Source organism: Cryptotermes secundus, unplaced genomic scaffold (genome assembly GCF_002891405.2).
Source record: "Cryptotermes secundus unplaced genomic scaffold, Csec_1.0 scaffold60, whole genome shotgun sequence".
NCBI lineage: Eukaryota > Metazoa > Arthropoda > Insecta > Blattodea > Kalotermitidae > Cryptotermes > Cryptotermes secundus.
The window spans coordinates 435,799-459,719 of NW_019731568.1; the positions used below are offsets into that span (position 1 = coordinate 435,799).

Here is a 23,921-nt window from a genome sequence, read left to right on the forward strand (position 1 = left end):
GGCCTTTATCACTTTCAAGGAATTTATCAATTTCTGTACGTCACATGGTCGGATCCTTTGAGGGGGTTTGTCATTTACGTTTTCGAGCAGAGCTTGAACTCTAGCCTTCACCTGCCGTTCATGGTTATCGTCACACAGATTGTGCGGCATGAACTCAATTTCCAAACAATCAACAATTGTGTTTGCTTTTTCGAATGGGTGAAATTTAAAGCCTGCAGCACCATGAATATCAGTTGGTGCCCTTGGTCCAGACCTCTTTAGGAGGGTTTTCACAATTAGCCATATACCCTGAGGTGTGACTTCAGCATTACCTAATTTTGTTTCCCACCATTCAAGTGCCCTTTTTCAGGTCATTCACCTGATTGATTTTGTGACCTAATTTAGTGCTGTCTTACCTGCTGGATCCCTGGTTTCTTGCCACAATTTTTGTAGCCTCTGCTTATGTTTTAACAGGCGATCTAGACTAGGAAGTTCGTTGTTTATGTCTGAAAGTGTAACTTTTCTTGTGGACAACCTATATGCCGAAGCAATAGAGGCTGTAAAGTCGCGCGCCGCTTTATCAGCTTCTACCTCAGACTTAATTTCTATTTTAGGTGATAATAACTCAGAGGTGAGGCTTTGAAACTGCTCCCAATCTGTGAATTTTTCAATAGGTTCTGAAAGGTTCCTAATTTTAACATGATCCAGTATGTGGAATACTATTGGTAGGTGATCTGAATCCAAAATATCGGAGACAATGACACCTGACATTCTGATATTTTTGTGGACCACAATATCCAGCACATCACCATTTCCCGTAGGGGAATAATGAGTGGGGCGCTGTGGTGCTGAAATTTTGAATTTACTCATATCAAACAAATCCATGAGTTTCTTGCCTGATGGGTTTGAAACTCTGCTATTCCAAAATGGGGTGCTTAGCATTAAAATCCCCTGCCAAAATAGATGTACATCTAAAGCTTAAGAGCTGAGTGATGTCAGCATCACTCCAGGCCCAGCTTGGGGATTTATAAACAGCCGCAAGCAGTACTTCACTGTTACCAATTGGTATGCAGACCCCTGTTGCTTCTACTGAAACAAGGGGTGGTAGGTCTACATGGTTATGGGTAATGCCTTTTCTAACTGCAATGGCAGTTCCGCCTTTTCTGCCTGAGTGGCGGTCAATTCTATAAAAGTGGTAATTTGGAAGAAAGAATCTCTCATGAGGTTTCAGATGTGTCTCTGAAAACAGGGCCACGTCTACGCCTAGGTCTTGTAGCTGCTTACTGAGCTTATAGCGCTGCCTCCAAATGCTGTTCACATTAAATGCTATGATTTTGAGTGGCCATTTTGTTTCATGAAATTTAATACAATTTTTGTAATGGCCATTATTTTGTCCTCTTCAGACACTGCACCATTGGACTCTGTCATGATCTGCTGTACTGCAGTCACAACTCTCAACATATTGTTGAGAGGTTGACTGTTTGCATGAGGAGCCTGAACTGACTGACCTGTTTCTTTCTGCAGTGCAGGGGCTGGTACATTTTGTTGTTTTGTTACTGTAGGGCAAACCATTGGAGCGCGGTTTGCCTGTGGTCGCTGTTCTGCGTTACCTCCTAGTGCCACTACGAAGGACATGCCTGGGGTTACAAGGTTCGATGCGAAAACCCTCTCCATAGCAATTTTTCGGTGTTCGCTTTGCCTTCCTTTTTTGCAGCTCTTCCCTGGTGTGCCTGCAACCCTGATAGTTGTCAGGATGTGGCTTGTCTCCCTCTGCCAACCAGCAGTTGCAGCATGTTGGGATGGAAGCAGCGTTTCCCTTCTCTGGGCAGTCCTTATGCAGGTGTCCACCTCCGCACCACAAATAGTGTGGAGGTTGTTTACAGTTAGCCCAGAAGTGGCCAAACTGTTGACAGTTATGACATTGCGTAAGTCCACTCTTAGCTCTATACGTCTCCACCTTGATTGATATGTGGCAAAGGCTTGGCAGATTGAATATTTCATGTGATTTTGCCGTCCGCGGCAAGGTTATCAGGAACAAGGGAAGGTTCCTGGTTGTTGCTTCTTCAGGTTGGGATCGACGGGTTGTCGTCATTTGCGTGACGCTAACAACATCGAAGCCCAGGTTTTCCAGACCTTCTGAAATGTCCTGAGCAGGGGTATTGATGGGGAGGTGTCGGATTACTGCCTTAACAGGCTTCTGGGATTTTGGGAAGAAGGAATAATAGGCTAGGTTATTGTGGGTGAAATGTGACTTGATGGCTTCGAAATCCGCCATGCATTTTGTAACACTTCTGGTTCCGGTTCTTGTACTATGGAACTTGAAGTCGTCCTTGACCACGTTTTTCGGTTTCTTTTGCAACTGTATGAGATTCCTGGATGATGTCAGTATTATTGGAGGCGGCCTACCTGCTTTGCCAGAAACTGCCTCCTTGGGTGTCAGGGCCTCTGCACTAATGCTGTCAGTCTCAATTGATGTTTTCAGGGGGGCGAAGAAGTTGCAGGTGGCAACCTCTTTGGGGGCGTAATTTCAATGTCTGCCACTTTTTTCTTCTAGGTCAGAGCGGCCTCATTGGTACCATGCCGCTTGCGCCGCCTGACTTCTTTGAAACCGTCCTCCTGGATTGAAGAGGACTTAGTTTCTTCAGACTAAGCAGTTTGACTTTTCGCCTTCAGCCCAGCCTTTAACTTCAGTGAGGCAACTGTGTATGTGCCATACAGGGCACTAAACAGGGTCTTCCCTGTTAGGGCCTGGCAGTAGTTCTGGCCATTTTCATCCACCTCACTGATGATGGATGACCACTGTTCATTGTCACCCACCGAAGCTAGAGTGTACCCTACCACGTCCTCGATGTCGTTGACTACTTGAAGGAGCTGTTTCAGCTGTACGTCTGCGTCGGGGAACTCGCCTACCAGCTGCTGGTACTGTGATTTTAGCGTCTGACGCTTCTTGGTCCAATGTGCCCGGTATCCCAGCACTGGGATGGCAGCCATATTTGGCACCACTGTTAGTGTCTCGTGTTCACTGACTTCAGTTTTTGAAGAACCACTATCAACAATGAATATAAATAGTAATCCAGTGTCGCAGACTCATCTCTTCTCTGTTCAGCTACAACCGATGCGAACACACGCCTAATTGCCAATAATCTCGACCCACAATCTCACAGACACAAGAAGTGGACAAACACTTGAACTAATAAATCAACGACCTGTGTCACCATGTACTCGAATCAGCTCACTCGTCAAAACCTCTGTTTCCCAATCTCTTCAACTCTCTGTCTCACCACCGGTTTTGGTTCTTCTGATATAGCCTTGGCATGGACCCAACAGAAAACACAGCCCCCAGCAGTACCTCTGTTGTCATGGTTGCTTGCCTAGTGATGGCCTGGGTATTGTTGATATGTTTACAGACCATTGTCTGGGTGACACCTTATTTACAGCCTGTTACCAAGCAGCACATGTTTCTTCTCACTCTGCACATCTGGCCTTAATCCTGTATGTCACTGTATACTTAGTGATGGTGTACTATACTTACATGTGTACAGCATGAATTCTACCTTATGTTTTTAGGCATAAACATATAGATACAGAGCGAGACATGCAAAGGACACAGCCAAGATGTTCTAGAGGAGTAATTACTTAGGCGCTAAGGAGTTCAGGTAGAAGTTTTTTGTAGTTTTTCTCAGTGTTCTATGTATTTCCTCAGTTTCATGGACCGAGTGAAAAACCACTGAAGAGTAGAACTGATGATCTTGGGTCTGGAACCACTCTGGAGCAGAACCTTTAAGTTCATCACTCTAAAATTGACATTCACATTGATGTTTCCTCAGATATTTGGTACCAAATGATCAGTGGGGCCTAGGTCTTGGCTATAGGGTGGCTAGTAAAATTGTATTTCTCAAATCCACATTCCCTAGCAGGAGCCAGACTTAGTACAAGAGCATTGTTGTGAAGAACTATAATACTGAGTATCAGCTTTCCTTGTAATGTTTCCTTTGTGGTCTCCATAAAAGATGTGCAGCACACCAACACAGGCATCCTCAAAGATTGTTATGTTTCTCATTCATTTGAATGCCCAAAAATGGCAGCTGTGATCGTCCCTGCTGCTATTTATGTTTGTTATTTCTTTGCAGAGGGTGTTTCCACTGTGTGGACTCTGTTTTGTTTCAGGATTCTATTGAAGAAATAAGGTTTTAACACCACGTTTCATAACAATTCTTGAAGAAATGTTTGTGTAACTGTTTCATATAAAAGTAAAAAAAAGTGAAGCTATCCCTGTATCAGGCCGTGAAGGCCCATAGGGTTTTGAGACGTTGAGTCCCACATTATCTAGACAATCGGCTCAAAGATGGCAGTAAGGTTGTCAGCCTTATGCGCCGGCCACGCTTTACTCCCCAGGAAAATTATTTAGTAACTGTTTCATATACTCGTCATAAAGTCCATTTAGAAAACTGAACACTGCCCTTCTTCTGAAGAAGAATTATAATTCTTAGAACCTATTTAGGAGTGACCGCTGACATGCCCAGTAATTCATGAGGATGGCCTAAATGAATAGTTCAGTATGTTGAATTCTTGAGCAGTCATTTCCTGAAATGAAACCCACTCAAATGTTTGGTCAGACAAAGGCATGAAGTCCATGGTGGTAAATTGGCTTCAGCAACAGAACAGGGAGTTGTTTGCAGAGGGGATCCATCAGCTAGTGCATCAATGAGATGCCTTCCTCAGTATACATAGGAACTATTTATAATGTCCTGTGTAGCTTGATTTGCCTGCCATGTATAACTTTGTCTTCAGTTTTCTGGCACATTTCTGAAGTAATTACTTTAACTGGCCTTCCAGGATATCAGCCATCTTCAGTGGACATTTGGCAATTTTAAGGTGCAGTGTCACTATAAGCCACCAACATCTGTTCCTCAGTTATCTTGTATCTTGTATCTTTATTTTCATTTCCATAGATCCTTACTGGCTACCAAAGCCATCAGATATAGAACATGTCACAATTTACACACATTAGTTCTGAGACGAGACTAGTCCTCTTACAGCCACATTCATAAAAGGAACCATAATTATACAATTCAATAATTTAACCAACATGTACAGTTCATCAACTAGACATTAATAATGTTTCACTTATTCCCATCCTTCATTTGTGATAATGAATCAGTGCTCAAATTTCAACAAATCCATATTTATGCTACATTAGAAGGATGATATAAGCTTCTGTTTTGCCATAAGTTTCAAGCAGACATTGCTTGTGCTCTACAGGCAACAAGCAGAGACATTACTTTATTTGCTTCATGCAACTGAGCACTAATTTGCTATTACCCCTTTTAAAGTATACCTGCTGCAGTTTGTCTGAAACTTCTGTTTCAATTGAAGGATTACTGGCTGGAAGCAGCGGGAGCACCCAATGCTGTACAATGCCCTCCACATTGGTGACCAACTGTTGAGCGTTGCAAGTGTTGTGGTTCAGAGTGCGTCTGATGCACAGAAGTTGATTCGAGGTGCTACAAGTCTGTATGTAAGTAATTAAGACTCTTCATATGCAATGTAATCAATACATTTCATTAAATGAGCCTGTTTGCAACATCTTAGCAGTCATTCATTAATTAAATAGAATTACATACAATACATACTTATATTGGGGCAGATTTTTTTTTGTCATATCTGGCTTCCTTAGTGAGAACAGTTTACTGCAGGGAGTTCTTTGCCAGATCCAAATTAACAACCAGTTCCATTCAAACAACCAGAATTATCCATTCTTCAAGAGACCAAACCTTCACTTAAATATTGCATGTAAAGTAGCATTGCATTATATTGCCCTGTCCTTAACAAAAGTACATGCCCATATAAAGCAGCAAGTAAAACTGTACTTCTGTACTTTTTAATTTTTAAATTCTTAGATAACAGGCACTGAGACAGAAGAATGGTAGCAACCATTCCCCAAATTTCATTTCATTTAAATTGAATGCATTCTTGATTTTTCTGTCATTAAGTAAAATTGTACTTCTGTACTTTTTAATTTTTAAATTCTTAGATAACAGGCACTGAGACAGAAGAATGGTAGCAACCATTCCCCAAATTTCATTTCATTTAAATTGAATGCATTCTTGATTTTTCTGTCATTCCACAGTCCAGAAAATAATGATACCCTCTCAAATTCTGCTGCATTCAGCAGACAAAAGTAAACTCCCCCAAAGGACATGTAAGTCACAGTTAGAATAAATACATAATGAATTACAAATAACAGTCAAACACACATTACAAAGTAAGAAAAGAAATGGAAATCATATTTAATATGTACAATGTTACATAATGAAATGCATATAACAAATATGTATTATACTGTAACAGCTTAATTGTTTGTAGTGTATTTACAAAATTGTTTGATATTAACATCAGACATAGGCTTTTGTGGAACATATTATTTTTACATTTGCCTAGGGGGATTAAGGGAGATCATTACAAGATCATTACAGTCAGAACAGTGAATATCAGCCAAGTTGAATCCACATATCTCCTGAACACAAAATATTTACATCTGAAGTATACATGTACATTACAGTCATATAATATAAATTATTTGACCCTCTTGATACCAAGCCTGGAGTTACAGGATAAGCAAGAATTTGAAAATGTGTGAGAACTGCCCACATTCAAGCAAATGTTACAGTGACAGCTCAAGTATCATTGCTTAGCAACGGCAAGTAAACAGTAGGTAAAGTTTACAACAATATGTGACTGTGGGACCCACCCACAGTGGATCAAGTGCTAGCCAATCACGTTGACATCCCACAGATATTTGTAAAAATGAATAATCCTTAAGGAAAACTTTGTGTAAGGATATACACTCAACTCTCGATTATCCGGCGGTGGATAAACCGGTTTGCAGCTTAACCGGGGCTACCGGGGCTTTTTTGAAGCTTATATGTTGTTTAATATTCATTCACTTTTGTTTCACATGGTGAGTTGTAACACTATATTCGCATATTATATGTTGTTTAATATTCATTCACTTTTGTTTCACATGGTGAGTTGTAACACTTATTCGCACTAGTGTGGACTGAGCTCTGCATTTTTTGGTCCTGTTATGCTAACACAATGTTCTAGGGTAGGGGTGAAAGAATGCAAGGATTTGTGGAAAGTTTCAAGGACAGATACACCGCCCCAGTTAGTCTCTTTGTATTGATCTTCAAGTGCGTTAGCAAAATGTCGGTGTAAAAGGAAGTGTGTTGTGTTAAGTATTCAACAGAAACGTGAAATTATCAGTCAGTTGGGAAAAAGAGGTGTAATTAAACAATTAGCAATGCAATACAGTATTGGAGAACAAACTGTTTGTGATTTGAAAAAACAAAAGAATCAATTAATTTCCTTTGCTTCGTCTTCTAATTCAGGCGGAATGGAGAAGAGAAAACCATGAAAAAATCAACATATGATGATCTCGACAAAGCAATGCTGATCTGGTTTAATCAACTAAAGGCACAGGGAACAACAATAACAGGAGCAGTTTGTGCTAAACAAGCAAAATTTTTTCCCAAAGCACTTGAACTACAAGGAAGTTTTGACGCTTCTTCCGGTTGGCTAACACGTTTCAAGCAGTGTCATGGAATACGAGAAATTAGTATTCAAGGTGAGAAATTGTCAGGGGACTTGTCATCATCAGTTCAATTTTGCACCAGTTTTGATAGTTTCGTGAAAAGTGAAAATCTGCTGCCAGAACTTTGGCATTTCAGTATGAAAGACAGGCTCCAGGTCACAAATCCAGTAAGGAGAGATTTACAGCCTTGTGCTGTTCTAATGCATCAGGAACACACAAACTAACACCAGTAGTTATCAGCAAAGTGAAAAGACCACGCTCTTTTAAAGGAACAGTAGCTTCAAGTCTGCCTATCCATTATTTTAATCAGAAAGGAGCTTGGATGAATAGAGTGATATTTAAAGAATGGTTTGATTTTAAATTTATGCCTCTAGTTCGTGACCATCTAAAATCCCAAGGCTTACCTGAGAAAGCTGTGCTCCTCATTGACAATGCGCCCTCACATCCTAACGAAAGTCTCCTGAGGTCAGATGATGGAAATATTTTTGTGAAATATTTTCCCGCTAATGTTACCGCACTTATCCAACCAATGGATCAAGGAGTTATCTCAAGTATGAAGAGAATCTACAGATCAAATTTGCTACAAAAGTACATCGATGAAGGCAATGATCTGACGTGTTTCTGGAAGTCCTTTTCAGTATTAGATGCCATATACGAGATTTCAACAGCGTGGGATACAGTAAAGCCATCTGTATTGAAAAATTCATGGAAGAAACTGATGCCTTTCATCACTAATGAAGATGACAAAATCCATGGATTCACTGGATTCAGTGAAAATGAGATAGCCATAGATTGAGAAAATTGGCTAACCAAGTTCATGGTGGTGAAGAAATCAACGAGGAAAATATAAGAGAGTGGTTTGACTGTGACTCATGTGAACCAGGCTTTGAAATGTTAAGCAGTGACAAAATCATAAGTTCAGTGAGGGTGCAGCCAGAAGAGCGGGAAGAAAGTGAGAATGAGGAAGAGGTGGACAGTGCTGCTAGTAAGAAAATATCACATGGTGCTGGCTGGTCTTAATCATTTGGAATCCTTACTAGACTATCTTGAGAGTGAAGAGAACAGTTTATTAAGTGACAAGCTAATATTATGTAGGCTTCGTACGGATATCGGTAAAAAGGAAAATGCCGCGAAAACGCAAACGACAATATTAAATTTGTTTTAAGTGTTAAGTGTGAATATTCGTAAAAAGTGTTGGATGTTGTTGAACACTGTGATTGAAATAACTAATTCATACTTCAGTGTAATGTAAAAAAAAAGTATTAACTAGGCCATGAGATGACATAAAAATAAGGTTGAATAAATTTAAATACAGGTAGGTCTATAGTATTATGAAGGTACAGTATTACAGTACTACTTTTAATAAAATTTGTCTTAACCGGGTTTTCGATTAATCGTGATTTCCATCCCCACCATTATCCCGGATAATCGAGAGTTGAGTGTATTTAGAGAGTTTAAAAACCAAATATTCTGCTTAGTTGCACCAGCTGTTATATGCATATGAATTATATGCAAAGGTCATCACTACACCTCATTTTACCATGTGAAGACATGAGAAGAAATAAAAATATTGGTCACTTTGACCCTGAAGAAGGAGGCAGTAAATTCCTGCAAATCACTGGTAGTATTGTAATCCCTTTCTTTACCCAGATGATGACACAATGAGCAGTGATTAGTAAGTCAAGTAAAGTAAAGGTATCCCTGTAACAGGCCACGGAGACCCATAGGGTTGTGAAACCCTGAGTCTCCTGCATTTTCCAGACAGTCAGCTCACAGATGGCAGTGAGGCCATCTGCCTTATGTGCTGGCCGCCCTTTACCCTCAGGAAAATTCCTGGTACTCATTTCTATGAGAGGCTGAGTCAACCCCCAGGCCACAGTGTGGCTGGAAGGATTAGGTCAACTGAAAAATCCAGTAACCTCGTTGGGAATCAAACCTGTGACCTTCCAGGTTGTAGCATAGTGCCTCAGCCAACTATGCTACCATGTGCCCTCAAGCATGACATCATAATGTAGTCCCAGAATTTTTAGTGTTATTCTCTAAACATAACCTATTCAATTACAAGCTTCATATCAATTTTAAAATAATCATTTATGTAATGGAAAATATCTAATATCTTTTATTTATAATATCTTTACTGTCTAATGTTCTGAAGTTGTCTCTGTTCAGTGGCAAGAAAAGACTTCCATGAAGTGTTTCTCTGTAGCTGTGGAAGATGTATAGTTTATTCTTGGGTACATTTTGTGGCAGGTTGAATTTATAATACGTCGGGTTCCATTCGGACGTGTATTTGCAATCCGACGAGATGTGGAAGGTCAAAGCCTGGGAATCACACAAGAAGGTAATACAGCAGAGATCCGTGATGTCATGCCAGGAGGACTTGCAGCTTGTCATGGACTTGCTCCTCGGGCACAGACATGTGATGGGCTCTCACTGACCAATTGGGTTATCACTGAAATCAATGGGCGGCCACTTAATCTGTTCTTCAAAGATGGAGAAGTACGGGATCGTTTAAATGCTGTAGGAAAGGATATATCTATTCTTGTGCAACCGTTTGATCTAATAAAGCAATTGAAAAAGCAGCTAAAAGCTTTGCGAAGCTATAAGGAATATATTGTGCAATAGTGGCTATAAATTAATAGATTAAGAATAATTTTGATACAAAAATTAATCATTTTAACAGTAAGGAAGACTAGGAAAACGCTTTAAGCTCATATGCTGTAACAGTATAATAATTTACTCTATATTCTACTCAGTTATATACTACAGAAACAAGGTCTGTAATTTCACCTTAAGAGTTAGTTGTTTCCTGCTATATGAAATTTGCAAAGAATCCTTAGGGACTGATGATTTTGTACACCTTGTGACATTTTTTTTTTTTCACTCTTGACCTCACATTAAGACTTTTATTAGCCATAACAAATGTCATTGTTTCATAAAACTTAATGCAGGAAAATTCTTAATTTACTAGACAGTGGGTTTTTGGCCTTTCCAGAATATCATAAACATGTACTTTACCCATATGAGGCAGCTTCATGACCCACAGGTTGAAAGTCACAGAAACTTCCAGAAAACTATCCTCAAGGCATCTGAACAAGTAAATGGTATTGCATGATCTGGTAAGCTGAAAGTGTCCTTTCATTATTAAAATAAAATAAATCAATCATAAAAAATGGCAGAAGTCCTGCAATAAATTAATTAATTCCTTTTTCAATCTTTTGATATAATCTAAAATAAAAAGGAGAAACCAGACAGCCACTTGATGTTCTGAATATTTGTTTTCACTTTCTTTTTGATTCTACTGTCATCTTCTTTGTGATATCACCACAATTTGAGGACTGGTGTCGCATCCCAGTCTATTTCAAAGATTTCTCCAAAACCTTTAACGTGTGATAAGAAATATTCTCAATTAGCAGTGCCATTTCTTTGTTAATGGCTATACTGTTCATTAAGCTGAAAACCCTTTCAACTTCTGCAATAACCACAACAACTTTCATTATTGTCTTGGTTTCTTTAATTGTTTGGAGAGTCTGAGTGTTTGATAAATCTCTTTTGATTCATTCATTCATTCATTTATTTATAGTTCCAAAAAATCCATAGAGGCATCTGCCTCAGATATAGAACCAAGTCAATAATACAATATAACATAAATATACATACATAATCAGATAGTCATCATCGTCAAAATTTAAATACTCAATACAACAAAACTACTGTACAGCAATACATTCCATATATCAGAATAACATTTAAAATTACATACACGATCAGAAGACCACCAAGATCCTTAATATAGTAATATAAAATCTAAATCTTTGGTCCACTAAATCTTGAAAAATTTATAGGAATCCTATAGTTTATGAGGTTGCTTAACTGCTGAAGCCTCTTGTCCATCTAACCAAGGGGAGAAAGCTGGCTGACCTGTGGGCTCCAATACATTAGACAATAAGTCCAATGTGAATCTCATCTGGGAGCCTGGCCATTTCAGATTTTTTCCTGGCTTTCCTTAGTATCTCCAAGCGAACTTAAGATAATACCTCAACTTAGGCCACATTTACTTCCAAATTCCTTCAGATTTATAATTCAGTGCTATATAGTCTGAATTACTAACAGTGCCTTAAATAAACCACAAATAAAATTATCAGAAATGGTGTTCAATAGGATTCCCATTTTCTTGGATTATGGCTCGAATTTATGACTTTCTCAAGCTCTTCTTTTTCATTGTTTTTATTAAACATATTATATTTTGACATTTTGATGGCAATATGAAAAGCTCCGTGCTTCATCAACAGAATAAATGTAGGCTTTCACTCTACTGTGGCTTTTTTCATCTTGCATTCATACCATTAGTGTTCTGTACATCCTGTTGAGTCCTCTTAACCCTAGTTTGACTTTGGCTGTGTCAGTATTTCCCATGAATTATTTTAAGTCCAGGCCACTTGCAGTTGAATTTGAAAATTCCTTGTCATTGAGACTACAGCACTGGTGGTGGTCCTGTTAATGGAAATATGCCGATTAAGTTGTGGGCTACCTGTTCCGCTCACTTGGGTTTGAGTGCCTTAAGCATTAGAAAGTTTGTAAGGTGATGCTGGCATATTTGTATGAATTTGTATTTACCATCTTACTGAGACTTAATGCCTGTTAAGTCCCCTGACAGCATGAATTAAATTCAGTGGTGTAACAAGTACTAATTTTTAAACTATTTCTGTTTCAGCCAACAAGGTTTGTACACAGTGTGACACTTAAGTTCCTGAACTGACGCTATTACAGTAATACTACTAATGCCATCATTCAGGGATGAATGGGACTAGATAGAGAGAATGTTTATTTATATGGTGTGCAAGTTTCAACTTGTTTGGCTAATGCATGTGAGGATTACTGTTGTTTTGGTGAAGTTGGTTTTTTTCGTCATGTTCAAGTTTTGAAAATGGATCAAAGAGCAGTGATTAAGTTTTGTGTAAAATTAAAGAAAACATCTACTGAAACATTTTAAATGTTGAAAAGTATGTGCGGTGAAAGAATAAAGACTGCCTTCTTCTGGGATGTGCCGCCGTGTAGATATTTTGCTGACCGACGTTTTGCAGGAGCATATCGCCTCCTTCTTCAGAGTATAAGAAATCCACAAGCGATGGACCAGCATGAGCAGATGTCTGTTTATCGAAAACAAGTGTGTTTGAATGGCATAAATGTTCAAAGAAGGACCAGAGTCGTTACAAGACAGTGAACAGAAAGGCCGTCATTCAGCTTCCAGAACAGAAGCGTCGACGGTAGTCATTCAAAAGTGTTTGTGTGAAGATCGAATTTTGAGTACTCAGATGTTAGAAGAAATGACAGGGATCAATAGAGAAACACTATGTAAGATATTAGTCGAAGATTTTAAAAAGAAAGAAGTATGCTCATTTTGTTCCTCATTTGTTAATGCTGGATCAAAAACATCAATGCACTGCATTGCCTGTTGAATTTTTTGAAGTGACTGATGATGATAGAAATGTTTTAAAAAAGGATTGTAACTGGTAATGAAAGTTGGTGTTTCATGTATGATCCAGAAACAAAATGTCAGAGTGCAACTTGGTTGAGCCCAAAGAAACCTAAACCTCAGAAAGTGATACTGCAAAAATCGCAGGTGAAAACAAGGCTGTTTCATTGATCCAGCAGGCTGTAACAAGAGAACTGAAGGCGATATGGGAAGAATAATTTTCTCAGGTATTCAATTTGTTGTACGAGCGATGTAAACATGTGGAAGCAGGCAGGACCTATATTGAGTGATGGTATTAATATTTATCTTTTTTGTTTTTTTTATGGCCTCAGTTCAGGAACTTAATTATCACACTGTGTATACAGTAGTTGTGAACATACTTCCGCGTCACAATAAGTAATATTCTTAAACCTGTCTGACAGCTTCTTGACCATTTATTCTTGTCGACTATGTCCATGAGGTATTTTATGTTGTCAGTAGTCATTTGCTGTGAGATATATAAAACAAAATTGTGCCCCTCTCATCTTCCACTGGAATTAAGCTTGTTTCTATTTGCACAACCAACATGTCATGTCTTTTTAGCAGCCTGACATCATAAGTCTTCTTTTTGTACAAACTGTAAGCATAAATTACTTCACTTACTAAGTATTGATACAGGCCGTGCCATAGCTCAGGTGGTTAGTTGCTGGCTTCTGTCCGCAGTGGCCCAGGTTCAAGCCCATGTCAGGTCATGTGGGATTTGTGGTGGTCAAAATGGCACTGGGACAGGTATTCTTCAAGTACTTCAGTTTCCCCAGCCAATTCTCATTCCACTGACTGCTCCACACTCATCATCATCTATCATCTGAGGCTGGTACAGTTGGCCAAATAGTGGCCAACATACCAAATGGACTCAGTTTCACCCTATGTCAAGAAACTAAAATAATGTTGTCATTACTATGTTAGATAAACACTGCAGCAGTCTTGACTACATAAAAATATTCCTTTTTAAATTGGGTATGATCTCTTGCTGCCACTTTGAATGAAAGTGATGGTGGGTTATGGATGGACAGTGTAATGAGAATTCAAATGTTTTCACCTTGTGTTGAGCCTGACTTTCTTTTTTTATCTAGTGTGGCTTTATTAGAACACAATAAGAATTCTCTGTGGCACTGATAGAAACTTGCACTGTCATAATGTATGTACTGGGCTTGTTTGTGTTCATGTAACCCACAGAACTGTGGTCTGAGGGAAAATACTTGGGTACAGGGATTGATCTGAGGAGTGACAACCTAGAGGAAAGGCTTTTGGGCTTGGACTCTTAAGCTCCCAAATACCATTCTGTTACCCACAGATGCCTCGTAGCTGTGTTAAAGCAAGTGTGGGGCTGATCGTAAAGATTGTACAGGTGAACGCACATGACAGTGCTGATAATTGCTCAAAGTGCTCCTAAAAGGAATAACAAAAACACAACTACAGTACTTCAATGGAATCACAACCAGTATTATATAGAATTCCTAGATAATATTGAAACAAAGCATTCTTACTTTAGGTGGTGTTCTGGGGAATTTCATGTAATACCCAGATATTCCATACAGTACTGGGATTTTACACTTTTCCTGTAATGTACACACTCATAGTACAAAGGGGTGTGTGGCAGTGGTGGAGTGCTCATAATAAGCATGTTAGCCTGGTTAATGTTCTGAAAAATAAAGTTGTGTTACTTTTTTGGTTCATTGCTACTCCACATACTGGCAGAAAAAGCAATGAGATAATGCATCATTTGCCACCTCCAGCCAGCCAATCACAGACTTGTCAGCCAGTTCCTTCAGGCTTACACTAGCCATTTCTGAGAACAGGAGCAATTAGAAGAGACACAGGTAGTGTAGGCTTGAGGAGAGGAGGGAGTGCATTATGTTCCAAATGTTGCATGGGTAAAACTTTTCAGTAGTCATTTTCTGCCACTGGAATTTGCATACACCTAATGAACTCCATGGTTCAGTGTCTTCCATGAATGGTTGTTAATCATCTAGTCAAGAAATTTCCATCTTTTATTCCCATGTTCAAATAATTTCAACCCCTGTATCAGTAAAATCCATCTTAATATATCCTAACTTTTATGTCTGTTTTATTTTCCCAAGTAATATTCTCCCTAGAGGTTTCCTGACAAATTATGTTTTATACATCTCTCATTTCATCATGTATGGTGTGAGTCTTGCCTACATCATCCTCCTTGATTTAATATACCTAACAGTATTAAGTGGAGAATGCAAATTATGGACTTCCTTAGTGTAGTAAATATTTGGGTATAACAAAGAGAAAGCAGCTGGAGAGTAGAATCTACACACACATCAGTAAAATCTCAAGAGTAAGACTATAAAATTTTAGGAGCACATTTATATATTTACTTGTCATTTTAACTTACAGTGCAGATCTTCAGTGATCCAGTATGTACAAAATTTAGGTGTGTTTTTATTGAATTTACCGTGAAAACAGCGCAATTTTGCTCATAAGAGTTTAGCATTTTTTCATAACTTGCCAGATAGTTACAAGTTTGTTTGTATTTAGAAGTGTTATCTTGCAGCAATTGATTACATTGAGACCAGCATGCAAGATATGGTGGGTCACCTTCATTAATGTTGGCACTTTCTGCATTGTCTTATAAACCATCAATACTATAAAAGTTAGTTTACTTTCTTAAGAGAAAGAGTAATAATGGAGTTCACACTGTAAAAAAACGGGGAAGCGCAGCAGCAGATATGAAAACTGACCAGGTGTCTTATAAAAGGAATTTTTTTTTCATTATGAGCTGGTAATGTAAATGTATATTTGATATAAAAATATAAACAGTCATGGATTAGTGTATGGTATATGTGCTGCGACCATAACGTACATTTTACAGTTATTATTATTTTTTTTACTGCTAGTGGGGTGGGACTAAGTCCTTTGTACTTTGGCCACTTCTGGCCTATTGTACCAGCCCCAGATGATAAGTGAGAGTGATTGTGGAGCAATTGGTGGAATGAAGATAGGCAGAGGAAACCAAAGTACTCAGAGAAAACCTGCCCCAGTGCCACTTTGTCCAGCACAAATCCCACTTGACCAGACTCGGGATCGAACCCGGGCTGCCACAGTGGGAAGCCAACGACTAACCGCTTGAGCTATGGCGCGGCCAAATTTTACAGTTAAGTATGATGACTGATTCACAACCATCACTTATGTACAGTTGCATGTATTCCAGTCATGTCATTTAAGACATAGTGTGTGTACATGCTTACATACAAATCAGAGGACTTTAAATTGCTTTGTGTGTTATGTCTCTTACTCAGGTTCAATAGGAGTCCTTGCATTTATTGCATATATGTATGTGCACTGAATTGTGGGTGGGACTTATGAGCATGCAGCAAATTGTGAGAGGAACAAGAATGATCCATACTTGTAGGAGTGCAGAAAATGGTACGTGGGAGCTTCACTTGTAACGGATGGCTCTTAAATATTAGTTGGTTGTGAGTAGAAGAAGTTATATGTGTTTAAAAGAAAATCGTTAAGTTTTCTTTTCTGATAACACTAATGAGAATAAGAATTTTTAATTATTCTTTATAATTTTCATATTCCATGGTAATTAAAGAAGAAGAAGAAATATTGCCATATCCTCATTATTATTTAAACTGTAGCACCATATTGTATTATGTGTAATCTGAAGTTGAGAGATGGCCTTGGAGTTACATATATAAACAGGTTTAAGATATTACGAGTGTCCATTACAGTGAGCATTTTGGGGAATCGTACAGATTCTCATAATATTGGAGTTCCACTGTAGTTGTGTCTTACAAGTTCCTTTACTCATATTGAGTTAAAAAATATTCATTCTTTTATGCATTCATTTTGCTGTTTGTCTAAATAACTTTACCCCTTCACTGAACTTTTAAATATAAAATAATGCTAATGCATGAACACACAGATAAACTATATGAGAATGTTCTGCCACTGCAGTGTCACTCTACATTGATACTGATGAAAGTTTGACCAATAGCACTCTAAGGCCTATGTAGAAATGTGTAATTACACTGTATGAAACCATTGACACCATGGGGCTCTCTGAGTATGTGTATATTGTGGCAGCTGTGTGGGAAAGTTCCAACGGTTAATCTCACTGTGGTACTTCTGTAGAGAAATATCTGAATATCACTGTTTTAGAATACTAATTCAACTTCTATTTTATTGTGGCATTCATTTGTTATGTGTTATTCCATACACATTAGGCGTGGCCATTACAACAGGTAACTAATATTATCAATGCATTTTTTACAAAGCCGAGTTTCTGTATGAAAGCAGTAACAGCATTTTTTTTTGTTTTGTTCCAGTTATGCAAGTTAATTGTGAAGTAGAGTTTATATCCTGACTGCCTAGATCTGATTTATTTTGAAACATCTGTATTGTATCTGTTGTTCAGTATTGTTTTATTTTCAAGTAGTTAACTTATACATTTGTCTCTTAACCCTTTTTATGGTGCACGCGGTAGTGTAGTTGGTTGAGGCACTATGCTACAAGCCAGAAGTTTGCGGGTTCAAGTCCTGATGAGGTCACTGGATTTTTTCAGTTGACCTAATCCTTCCAGCTGCACTATGGCCCTGGGGTTGACTGAGCCTCTAACAGTAATGAGTACCAGGAATTAAATAATTTTCCTGGGGAGCAAAGTGCAGCTGGCATGTAAGGCTGACAACCTTACTGCCATCTTTGAGCCAATAGTCTAGAAAATGTGGGACCCTCAACGTCTTACAACCCTATGGGTCTTCACAGCCTGTTACAGGGATAGCTTTACTTTTTTTTTTTTACTTACCCGTTTTATGGTGGTAAACTATGTCACAGGTATCCTGGGGTCTGAGAGACCATTCTAACTAAACGATGAAAAGCAAAATAAAGTTCGGTTTTGTGGGATATAGCTCTTTATAACCACTGCTGTGAGAACTTCAGATCCTACAAAGAAAAACAGTTTTTAATAATGCATTTCTTTCTTAATAATTGCAGGCTTTCTTTTCACATTGTCATCAATTTTATCTTCTTAAATCACTAAATACCACTTTAGTCTCAAGGTTGTAACTGCCTAGCATAATCCTGGAAGTTTCTATGCTGCATGAGACATAATGCTGGAAGTTATCTTTGCTCTGTCTGAATTTATGTTCCCATAAATGTATGTAGTTATATCCTTTTGCTTTGGCTGAGTTTCACTCTCCAGTGTCACAGTTAATTGTCTTTATTTGGCCCTAAGTCACAAGGGTATCATCTTCATGTGTCACATTTCCTTATTTTTCTTTGTAATGATCATACATTGAACTTCTACCTTCCAGACTTTATTCTTTGTAAAAATTAGCATTGGATTCCCCGGCACCATTAGATTTTAAGATGGGCCTGAATTTCTTGCCATTTTCATTTGAGCTTAACAGACGGAATATATAATACCAGAATATTATAATGAACGATTCTGGAAATTTAATTAATGGATGATTATGCTACCTTTTTATTCAAAATATTGTCTGACAAGGAGTATTTTTTATTTGTTCGATGGTTTATTTTTGATATGGCTGTTTAATCTTTTATTTCTTTTCTTTAGTTCCTGTTATTTTTTTTTTTTTTCATTAAACAGTTTTGTTACCTCTCAGACAAATTGCTCTTCAGATTCTGTCCATTTAAATGTAGAAATCATAAACAGAAAGTTTTGTAGTAACACATGAACTTTTAACTTCAGTAAGAGATAAATGCAAATTGTAGTGACAGTGACACATGAAGCACATGTAGGTTGTAAGAGAAGGGTGAGTGACAGCCGGACAGTAACTGAAAGTTTGGAAGGAATGGTCTCTGAGACTCCACCATCCAAGATTTGCATTAATTATTATACTCATATTTGTACTTTACCATTAAGTAGTAACAGGCAGCTTGTGTATGTATCATTGTTTAAATAAACATACTACAATATTTTAATTGTGTTTACAGTATCAGACAGTTCATGCTTTGGCATTTTAAAATTAGGTGAATAAAATATTTATGATGAAAATTTCATAGTGTTAACTTATTGTGTGACATGTTATTTTATTGTGCAGTTTGTATGTTACTCTTCATAAAGCGAACTTATCCTGTCTTTCTGTTAAGTATTCTTTGTCAGTACCAGTTGGCTTTGGTGCTAAATGTGACCTCTGGCAACAGTGTATCAAACCAAGGATTTTCTTCTCTCTGATTCTAAATTTTGTCTTTGGTTGAAATGAGGAGTCACTGAATGTTCAGTCATCTCAGATTTCATTGACTGACCATGTAATCTGAATATTATTGTGATACATAGTAATATTTTAATGAAATATTTACATTAATTATTTTCCAACTAATTCAAGATTTTCTTGAACAGTTCGTTGCTCAGCTGATCAAGAAATTTTTTGCTTTATGGAACCTGAAGGGTCATTACTATGTTCACAAGAACCCACTGTTGGAATGTATTCTGAATTTGCTTAATCTTATCCACACCTTCACTGCCTGCTTCTTTATGATCCATTTTAAAATCATCCTTTCCTTTTGGGCTTCCAACTGGTATGTTTGTTTGCTTGGTCATCAATAGGTTGCACCTGTCTAACTTTAATATGGCAGTAGATGTAACTTTTTAGTCATTTTCCATGCTGTTATCACTGAAAGCTAATCAGTCAAGGATTTTCAAGGCAAATTTTTTAATCTGTATCTGATTTTATCAAGCTTTTCCTCGCCTAGCATGACATTCAGTCTAGACTATCTCTTAGCTACAAGTGACCCAGTTGAATCCACTTTCTTCACCAATTCAGAAACCTCTGATGAAGCTGAAACTTGAAAATCAGAGTAGTTACAGCCAAACCTTCTTTTATATAATTACAACCTCAATTCAGTACTAGAAGAGGCTACAAAACAGATTTCTGAATATCTTACCAAAAGAGAGAACTTATACATTTTACAGTAAGTCATTTACAGTTGCAGTCAAAGTATTTAAAATAAACAGTAACAGAGACACTTTTTAGTAACCCTAGCTGATGGTTTTTCCTGTCCATTTATCACATATGTTCTTTTCACAGTTTGGGGTAGCCAGATTTGGGTCTTCAAGAAAGATTCTCTATACAGCATAACCTCTGCAAGTGAAAAAATCCTGTTAGAGTTAATAAATAACAGCTTAGTGTTGTCATATACAAATGTACATTTCTTCATGATGTATGAGCAGGGCACTGAAACCCCATGACAGCGATCAGCATTCTTTTTTCATCCTTAACATCTCATATAGTCAGAAGTATTAAACACTTTGTTCACATAATGGTTAAAATTGCCTTCCATCAATTTTTCCCTCATAATCCAATTTCTTCAAACAGAAGAGAAAAAATATCATATCCCACAACAGGAGGTATTATGGACAAAGCTTTAAATTTATTTTAAAGACTATAGTCTAGCATCTTGCATGAATATCCATCTGTCTGTAATGATAAAATAATAAATAATAATTGTAATTAATAATGAGTAATCCAAGCTTTGTTAGCCACTGTTTACCATATTCCTCACCATGAGGTGTTACCCTGGATCTGCACCATTGTGTTTTTGCTAATGTATATCTTTTACACTCCTTGCACCTCCACTACCCTTTGACAAATATTTGTATTTCCATCACTGAAAACATTCTTGTCCTAATGTGTGACTTGCAGAAGGAAGGAATAAATACATGTTGCTTTCATAAAGAGAAAGCTAATGTGGAAATAAATGTTAATATAACAGTAGTCAAGTGTTCTTCGAGGGCATTATTTGTGATTTTGTATTCATTTTTGATTTATGTATATTACATATTGAATCATTTTTTTATAATTTCATGGAGTCCAATTTGAGCTTGACAAAAAGTAGCAGGTATGAGCATGATGATCCACTGAAGCATCAGTAACATTGTTATGCATGGTCGAGAGGGGAAGTGAGAAGGTTCAATTGGTATAGCGATGGGCTACAAGCTGGACAGCTAAGCAACTAGGGTTCAATTCTCAGCAGTAGAAGAGATTTTTCTCTTCTCCACAGCATCCAGACCGGTGTTGAAGTTTATGAAGCCGGCCGCTGATAATTTGGTGATGAGGATAATATGTATGGCTATACTTCCACACTCTCATGCATCTTCATGGCATGGTGCTTAAGTAATTATGCACAGTGACAATTGTACCTTTACTATTGGGGATAACAGGAGAATTGTTTTAATTTGTTTCATTCTGGTCCGTCACAATAACAATTACAATTATAAATCACTCCGTCCAATGTGACCTGTAAGTTTTTACTACATAAAAACTTAACACCCTTACATGTTTCGGTCTCTGTGGACCATCTTCAGAGGGCAAACATCACTACAAATAGGAAACCACCATCACATAATTTGTTTACACGTAAAGTACGTACACTTATATGCTACAATACATAGTACACAGAATAGAACATTTCACAAACACAGCAGTTTCCTGGGAATGTAAAGTTTTTTAAAAAATTGTATAAAATTCCTTGATGCTAATTAAAAGTTTTTTAGATTGTCAATAATTAAAATTCGTAAACCATGCAGGCTCGTGTTCGTCCTCCCATCGTCTCTCTTATGTGGGGCAGATATTGTGCCACCTGGCTATCTTGATGTGGAGGTTCTTTATATCGTCCAGGGTTTGCTCGTGGCTGCTGTGCTGTTTTCACNTACATTCCCAGGAAACTGCTGTGTTTGTGAAATGTTCTATTCTGTGTACTATGTATTGTAGCATATAAGTGTACGTACTTTACGTGTAAACAAATTATGTGATGGTGGTTTCCTATTTGTAGTGATGTTTGCCCTCTGAAGATGGTCCACAGAGACCGAAACATGTAAGGGTGTTAAGTTTTTATGTAGTAAAAAACTTACAGGTCACATTGGACGGAGTGATTTATAATTGTAATTATTTTAAAAATATCAACAAGGTTGTAAAAGTATATAGTGGGTACCCTTAACAGGCATGTTTCACAGACTTGCTAACATTCTGCTCTTGAAACTGGTTATAAGAAAAGAAAATATATTTAATATGAGAAAGGGAAGTAATACTCTTTAATTCCAGAGATGCTTTATTTTAGATAAACTGAATAATTAGACTGAAATGAACTATTATATCATAACAAATGTCAAATTCACGTGTTACTCAAATTTAAATTCAGCCAGTAACTGTTAGCTGATACTTATTCAAACTGTTGAGAAGTCAAAATTATAATGTACTGAATGAATAAACAATGTATATTACAGCTTCACTATACACTGTAATAATGCAGATTAAAAGAAAAGTAAATAATTTTTATATACATAACTTGTTTATTATATGCTTCAAAGTCATACTGTGGTAGAATATTACACTGAAAGAATAGACAGATCTGATTTCAGTGCGGTCTAAAACTCAGTCAAGAATTTATTTCGCACTTTCTTACCTGCAGTCTTGTGCAGCATGATCACTATATTTTAAGATTACTGTCTTCTGGTGCCATTATATTGGAGGTACCTGCAGCCTCTTTCAAAGGTGAGGCAGCAAGAAATCCCAAAAGGTTCACAACAGTCTGCAGATTACAAGGAATCACATTCCAGAGGACAGTAATCTTCATGGTCACCACTATGGGAATCTCTAATCTAACAAATATGCTTTATTTATATATGCATACACCTACTCATAACAACATAATTTTGGGTGGTAGGAACTTTCATTTAACCAGTTAAGTTTTTATTATCTGTGGTCTCACCATTCCTCAAGGGTGAGAGAGAGAGAGAGAGAGACAAAAAAATTCACACACACACACACACACACACACATGGACACCACCGTATTCAGGAAATGAATGATTCAGACCTGGGCTAATACACACAGATGGACGGATGTACAGACAGACACACAGAGATGGACACACACACACAACAGAAAGAGACACAGACACAGACAGATGGGTGGACAGACAGAAAGACAGATGAACACACACATACATGAACACTGACACAGATGGACACACACGGGGACGTGAGCACAGACACGGACACCCCCATAGTCAGGAAATGAATGATTCAAACCTGGGCCAATACACGACTTGTCCTGAGATTTTACATGATTTTCATCAGTTATTTCAGGCAAATGACAGGATAGAATCTTAAGCCGTGAGACACGGACAGAGAGACAGACAGACACTCACAGGGGCACATGGACAGACGGACCCCCTCCCCCCACAAACACACACACGGAGACGGAGATGGACACAGACGGATGGGCACGCGCACCCACAGAGAGAGAGACATGAACACACACAGACGATTACACACACACACATGGTCGGACAGACAGACACACACTGATGGACAGACGGACAGACAGACAGACACACACATATGGATGGACACGGACACCCCCATATTCAGGAAATGAATTGAATTGAATTTATTTACATTCTATAAATCCTAAGCAGGTTAGTACCTTTGGATACAGACCAAGTCAAAAGGTTACATACATAAGTACAGGCAATTTTAGCTTAAAAATTAATATAACTTAATTTTACATCTTTCTCTATTTACATTGAAGTATTCATCTAAAGAGTAGAAGGAATGAGCATGTAGATAATTCTTTAACTCTGATTTAAACTTTTTAGTATCATTGCCCAAGTTTTTAATACTTTGTGGCAGATTGTTGAACACTTTTATGCCAGTAAAGTAGACTCCTTTTTGATATACTGATAAAGTTGATGAGGGTAGGTGGAAGTTATATTTTTGTCTAGTATTCATGTTATAGACATCAGAATTTAATTTGAATTTATCTTTGTTGTAAACAACAAATAAGAGAAGCGATAATATGTATTGCGATTGAAGAGGTAGAATTTTTAATTTCT

At 37.7% G+C, this 23,921-nt stretch overlaps 1 protein-coding gene across 2 annotated transcripts in view; it reads left to right on the top strand.

The window, feature by feature from the left end:
• Positions 1–11,110, top strand: part of LOC111867046 — a 42,634-nt gene extending 31,524 nt beyond the window's left edge. For both annotated transcript variants that reach the window (XM_023856511.2, XM_033752520.1), the window contains exons 9-10: positions 5,356–5,497; positions 9,824–11,110. In XM_023856511.2, the coding sequence (XP_023712279.1) occupies positions 5,356–5,497; positions 9,824–10,198 (517 nt within the window). In that variant the 3' untranslated portion in view covers positions 10,199–11,110. The remainder of the gene's footprint in view (positions 1–5,355; positions 5,498–9,823) is intronic.
• Positions 11,111–23,921: the final 12,811 nt, after the last annotated feature.